At 32.4% G+C, this 6,846-nt stretch overlaps 1 protein-coding gene across 1 annotated transcript; it reads left to right on the forward strand.

The window, feature by feature from the left end:
- The first annotated feature begins 3,492 nt into the window (after window positions 1-3,492).
- LOC107948734 (vesicular-fusion protein SEC18) lies at window positions 3,493-6,614 on the forward strand. Its single transcript, XM_041110869.1, has 8 exons — window positions 3,493-3,808; window positions 4,532-4,616; window positions 4,700-4,765; window positions 4,873-4,979; window positions 5,115-5,163; window positions 5,578-5,643; window positions 5,781-5,863; window positions 6,247-6,614. The coding sequence occupies exons 2-8, from the start codon at window positions 4,551-4,553 to the stop codon at window positions 6,473-6,475; spliced, it is 666 nt and encodes a 221-aa protein (XP_040966803.1). The 5' UTR covers window positions 3,493-3,808; window positions 4,532-4,550; the 3' UTR covers window positions 6,476-6,614.
- Window positions 6,615-6,846: the final 232 nt, after the last annotated feature.

The following is a 6,846-nucleotide window of genomic DNA, read 5'->3' on the forward strand; positions in this document are numbered from 1 at the left end:
CCAAATCTTGAGAGAATTCAAGATCAAATTGCACAATACACAGGCTTTGATATGAAGAATGAACGAGGAAGAAGATCCGAGCAAGAATTATGGTTAAGGCTGAAGAATGAACCGAGGATTCTTGTCATCCTTGATGGTACAACTTGACTGTTTGGATGATGATGAAGCTTGGACTCTGTTTGAAAAAAAAGCAGGTCTAAATGACTTTTCTGATGATTCTATTAAAATCCTAGCAAATCAAATTGTCACAAAATGCGGGGGTTCGCCTATAGCTATAGTTCCGTTGGGAAGTGCCTTAAAAGGTAAAACCCATCATGAGTGGCAAGTTGCAAACCGGAGACTCAAAGATCGTAGATTGACTGAAATTGAGGATGTTAATGAAGAAAATGCCTATGTATGTCTTGAGGCTAGCTTCGACTACTTGAAGAATATGGAGACCAAGACATGTTTCTTGTTGTGCTCTTTATTTCCTGAAGATGATGAGATTTATGTGGAGAACTTGGTAGGATATGCATGGGGACTGGAGTTGTACTCAATTAAAGATGTTAGAAGTGAAGTGCTTGCATCAATTGAGACCCTCAAGAGCTCAGGTTTGTTGCTAGATTGCGGAGAAAGGCATGTCAAAATGCATGATGTGGTTTGCCAATTTGCTTTGTGGATAGCATTTTCAAGAAAGGAGATATCTTTTGGGACTGTTGAAACACTCCTGATGGATGAAAGTTTCAAGCATTACACAGCAATCTCCTTCAAAACTGATCAAACGGATGAACTTCCTAAAGAAGTGGGTTTTCCATACCTCAAACTTCTTTTAGTTGGCAGTTTCATGGAATGTTCAAGCAAATTCTTTGAGGGTGTGAAAGCATTACAAGTTTATGCTTTGGAAGATCATATCTCTAGATGCGTTTAAGTTTAATATGAACATTCGAACTTTGTGTTTGATTGATTGTGAACTCTCTGACATCTCAATGCTTGGGAAGCTAAAGACACTTCATAATCTCTCTTTAAGTCAATCTGATATCACTGAATTGCCGACTGAAGCTGGTGATTTGGAAAATCTAAGGCTGTTGGATTTATCGCATTGCTATGAACTATGAAGAATCGCTCCTAATTTAATACGAAGATTGTCCAATTTAGAAGAACTATACTTGCATGGGTGTAGTTCATTAAAATGGGCGACTGAGAACACAACTCAAAGAGAAAGCTATTCTAGCCTGTCGGAGTTGGATTTATTACCAAAGTTGGTTGTAATATCATTGGATATTTCTTCTAAACATCTTCCAGATGGCTTTGTGTTTCATAGATTATGGAGCTTTGATTTTTGCATTGGCATAGAAAGAGAAATGTGGTACCAAAAGGGGGAAGCTTATCCAATCTCAAGATCTTTGAGAATCAATAACTCTGTAGATGCATGCAAGCAATTATTTGAAGATGTAGAATCTCTTCAATTGAATGATGTGGAGGGTCACCCAAACCTTATTCCGAGCTTGAACTTGAGATTTAGTAAGTTGACTTTTCTAGATCTTGATTGGTGCGACTCTATGCAATGCCTAATTGATGCATCAAAGCAACTGGTGCCAATCACTGTATTCTCTAATTTGAGAAAGTTATCATTAATTAATATGTTTGATTTGGAAGAGATGTGCAATGTTCCCCAGCTGCAAGGTTTCTTACAAAAGCTTGAAGAGGTTATAGTTTCAGATTGTGATAAGATGCAAATGTTATTCCCAATTGCTGAATTGGGGAGCCTAGAACAAGAAGTGCCCAGCCGTCATTTAAGCCTCCAAAGTCTGAAGATCGTTGAAATAGAGAGATGCAATAATTTGAAATATATCTTCCCAGTTGCTAATAGCCCTGGACAATTGCATGCTTTGAAGATAAAGAGTTTTCGGAGCTTGGAAGGCATAATCCAAGACTCACAAGTGCCATACATAAGTATTCAAAGTTTAAGGGAAATTGAAGTTGAAAAATACGATAATTTAAAGTGTCTCTTCCCAGTGTCTGTTGCTAATAGCCTTGGGCAATTGCATACTTTGATGATAAAGAGTTGCCGGAGCTTGGAAGGCATAATCCAAGACTCACAAGTGCCATACATAAGCCTCTAAAGTTTAAGAGAAATAGACACTACATGAAAATAGGGCTTTAGCGGCGTTTTATCAAAAAACGCAGCAAAAATTGTAAAACACAGAGCAATAGCGGCGTTTTAGTAAAAAACGCCGCTAAAAACAGAGCATTAACGGCGCTTTTGGTAAAACGCCGCTAAAGACCCGAGCATTAGCGGGGCTTTTGGTAAAACAACGCTAAAGACCAGAGCATTAGCGGCGCTTTTGGTAAAACGCCGCTATAGACCAGAGCATTAGCGGCGCTTTTGGTAAAACGCCGCTAAAAGTCATATAACCCCTAAACCCCAAAAAAATCATAAACACTAATGTATAACCCCTAAAAAATATTTATTAAAATTTATGGTTATACAATATATTAAATATTTTCTTATATAATCGTAAAAGAGATAGTATTGAATTTAAAATATTAAATTAATTATCATTATAGTTTAAGGTTTATGGTTTAAGATATATGGGTTTAAGGTTTATGAGTTAACTATGGTTTAGGGTTTAAGGTTTAAGAGTTAACTAGTATTTGAAGGTTTATGATGAATTATGGGTTTAGGGATTATGATTTAAGGTTTAAGGGTTAGGGTTGGAGTTTAAGGTGTAAGGGTTTAGGGTTAAGGGTTTAGTGTTTATGGGATATGGGTTAAGAGGTTTAGGGTTTAGATTAATTAGTATTTTTTAATTTATATATTAAACGATTTCTTATATAATTGTAAAAGAGATAATATTAATTTGAATATATTAAATTTATGATTATAGTTTAAATTATTTAAGAGATAATAGTAGGGGTTTAGGGGTTAGGGTTTAGGGATAAATATAGTGAACTACTTAACTTGTGTATCTTGGATTTTTTTATAATATAAATCTAAATAAGATAAATATAAATTATTATTTTAAAAATATATATATCAAAATGGGTTAAATCCCAAAAGCATAAATTATGAACACAATTATTGATATAACATCATTTTATATTTATATATTGCATACATAAATATTTATATTTATTCAATATAAAAATATATTGATGTATTTATTTTTTAAAACGTGTATGATTAAATTAAAATTAAAGTTTCAACTATACATTTAAACCACAATTAGAATTTCACGTCTACAATTACACATTAAATTGAAATTAATATATAATTATGAGATGTATCTCTATCAAAATTTATGTGTATACATATAATTAAATATAATTTAAATTATTTAAGAGATAATGATAAAGTTTATATATATTAAAACAAAATAAAAGATTTTTAATATAGCAAAAAGGTGGGAAAATGGCTTTTTGTGGCAAAATAAGCAACAGTGGCGTTTTTTATAAAAAAACGCCGCAAAATTTTTTGCCGCAAAATTTTTTACAAGAAACGGTATCTGTTACCCCAAAATGCATTAGACTTTTTTGTTCCCCCTTCCCCCAAAATCCCAAAATTTGACAAGAAATCTTTCTTTTTTCCCTCCTTTCTTTTCCCAAAATCGGTTCCCTCCCCCTCCCAAAGAAATCCTAAAATTTCACTTGAAATTTCTTCTCTTTTTTTCCCCATTTTATTTTTCCCAAACCATTTCTCCCCTACCCCGATTCCCTTTATTTTTTCCCCCAATTTCCCCAAATCGGCAGGCCTCTGCATCTCCGTCGGTAGCCCGCTGCTGTATCTCTGTCGACATCTGCTGTCAAGTATATTGAAAGGGGACCTAAGGTATGTACTAGGATTTTCTTTTCTTTTCTTTTTGCTTTCATTTCATATTTACAGTTCTGATTTCTTCGGTTAATGTTCTTGATATTGTATCTGTTTGCATTTTCTTTTTATTCATAGGCTAAATTGGGCTCCTTTTTTCTTGTTTAGACTCAATGGATTGATTTCAAGGGTTTCTTTAACTAGTAAACTCCCCTCTCTCTCTTTGTTTACTATCACTGTTTTTACTTGTAATTTTCATATTAATAACTATCTCTTCAAATGGGTTTTCTTTCAATTTATATGCCATCGGGGATAGACCTCTTTAGTCTTCGAAAACACTTTCCCTGATCGTTAATTTTACTGCAGTTGCCCAATACCTTGATATCCATGGCGAGAAAGGCATCTTCTTTTAAAAAGAAAAAGAAAAATAGCTTAATTTCTTCTATAAAAGGGTCATAGGTTACTACTGAAAGGGGAAGAGGGCTAAACAAGGGTGCAAGAAGGAAAAGTTTTTTCTCTAAAAAGGTACTCTTGTTCTCTTTGCTTAAATGGAAAAGAACTGAGGAGGATATTCTTCTTCTTTGAAATTTAACTTTAAATTTATTAGGATTTATGTAGTTTGTTGCAGATCTGCTATAGTTTCAAATTGAACATCTGGTTTCTAATTTAGATCTTATTATCTTTTTTATGTTTAGTTTTTTTTCTCTAATTTATCATTTATCATTTTTTCTCTTAAATTCTCAGAGTATACCGTCTGCAAAACATGGAGGGTAATGGCAATGAACAACCAAAATGTCAAAGAAGTTTTGATCATCGTGGGAGGAAGAATGTAATTTGTTTTTGAAAAAGTTTCCTCTTTTCTCATAATTGACTACTGAACACTTTACCTTTTTTTTTGTCCTCCATATGCAGAATTGCTGGGAGTTAGTTATCCAGATTTTATGTATGATACTGGATGATAATACTATTCTGAATATAGTAACGTTTTCTCTTCGCTTTATAGTTTTTCTTTTAAATTCTTTATTATTATAATTCGTTTTCGATAAAATTTCAAGTAAATATTCCCTTCTAAATTTATTATGCAGCGGTCTTGGGACAAAAAAAAAGAAGAGAAATTAGAAGAGGCCTTGACGCAGCTGGAAGATATTATGATGAAAAATGACTTGCTAGAGGTTGAATCATTTCTAAAACTGTAAAAAAATTCAACTCAGAACGAAGAGTACTTAGTTCTTTATTTATTTGGGTTTGGGATATGAATTGTGAGTTTTTGGTTTGTTCTTCACAAGGATCTATTTTAAGCTTTTGGGTTTTGTTTTTGAGTGTTTAGAGAAAGAGAAATGGCTGGAAGTAATGAAATCAACCTCAACGAGTGCAAGGTACAATATTTTCTCCTTTTTTTTTTCCATTTACTCATTGTTTATATTCTTTCTAGAATTGGGTTGTCAAAGTTGAGTTCTATAATGAATTCTTCATATATTTGTTGTCCTCTCTTTTGCTTTTTGATCTAACAATAATTAATGCAGTCATCTGTTTTGACAATTAATTTATTATGTTCTTCATCATATATATGTTGTTGTGTTTAAGATGCTAATAAAATCAAGGGAAATTTCACAAAGGAGTTATTTAAGTTAGATGCAAGCTTATTTCTTGATATGTGAAGGAATATATTATGTGGCCTAGTTATGTATAAAGATTCAATTATAAAGAGTATTTAGACAATTTATTTGAATCTGTCTAATTGTATTATTGAACTGTCTTAGTGAATTATGTGGTTTACTTGGTCTTTGTAGTCAAGAGGCTCAACTAGAGATGGTACCGGAGTTCATGACAGCATTGTGAACCAGCTGCTTACCAAGGTCAGTAACTAGACCCAGGGACAGCTTCTTAGTCTTAAAAATCATTACTCTTTGTCTTGTGTCATTTTCTTGGTTCTTGTGGTAACCATGTCTTATTAATATGACACTTTTAACTAAAGGAATAATTTGCTTTTCAGATAGATGGAGTGGAGTCTCTAAATAATGTTTTGCTTAGTGGAATGACCAACAGAAATGATCTGCTTGATGAAGCCCTTTTGAGGTTACTCCCTCCGTCCTCCATCCCTCCTTTCTCTCTCCCCCCCACACACATGCAAAAAGCAAGCTATCTGTCTAGCTCTTTGTCACATTGGATCTTCCTCTATATAAGAAGCTTGATTAACAACCAAAGACTAGAAACAAAATATTGATGCATTTTATAGTTACAACAAACTGTTAGTTATTATGGAGAATTTGATGGCCTATGAATAAGGTTTATACTTATGATCTGGAGTAAGCATGCTGCATTGTAAGCTAAGTAATTTTTTATGTGCATAATTTTGTGTGCTTTGCGAACTTTTTGGTTTGTGATGGTTGATGCAGTTACATTATGAACTGTCTTGTCTCTTGATCTCAGCTAAATCTTTGAATACTTTTCTTCTGTAGGCCAGGACGTTTGGAGGTTCAAGTTGAGATAAGTCTTCCTGACGAAAATGGTCGTTTGCAGATTCTTCAGATTCATACAAACAAGATGAAAGAGAATTCTTTTCTTGCTCCTGATGTTAACCTTCAAGAGCTTGGTATGTTTGTTAGTAATTTATGGTTGTGGGATTTACATTCTTTTCTTGTATGGGAGAATCAACTATTAGAATGTCAAAAGTGGGTTCATTTTTAGATAGTTTTGATTCTTTGGCATTTTCTTCCATTTTTGTTACTTTGAATTTGGTATGAGCTTTTTGTTTTTCTTTCTTTCCATAGATGTAAATGTGCTTAAAATTTATCTAAAAATTCTCATCGACAGAAATTTTCATAAATTGTATTATTTGTTGCTGGTAGATTGCCCATTTATTTAAACATAATATTTAAATTCTAAATTTAAATTCATCAATTTTTATATTTAGTTTTAAAGTTAAAATTTTAATAGAAAATTTAATTTAATTAATTTTTTTATTTATTTTAAGAGTATATAGTTTAAAGTTTCAAAAATAAAATATAATATAGAAAATAAATATTATTTAATAAAAATATATATTTTTAAAGCTTATA

This window comes from Gossypium hirsutum, chromosome A04 (assembly GCF_007990345.1).
Source record: "Gossypium hirsutum isolate 1008001.06 chromosome A04, Gossypium_hirsutum_v2.1, whole genome shotgun sequence".
Lineage (NCBI taxonomy): Eukaryota > Viridiplantae > Streptophyta > Magnoliopsida > Malvales > Malvaceae > Gossypium > Gossypium hirsutum.

Bases quoted from the DNA above. Each gene is read 5' to 3' on its own strand.
- LOC107948734 (XM_041110869.1), top strand. From the start codon at position 4,551: ATGGAGGGTAATGGCAATGAACAACCAAAATGTCAAAGAAGTTTTGAT. The intron at 4,617-4,699 runs GTAATTTGTTTT...CTCCATATGCAG, and splicing joins ATCATCGTGGGAGGAAGAAT to AATTGCTGGGAGTTAGTTAT. The intron at 5,164-5,577 runs GTACAATATTTT...TGGTCTTTGTAG, and splicing joins TCAACCTCAACGAGTGCAAG to TCAAGAGGCTCAACTAGAGA.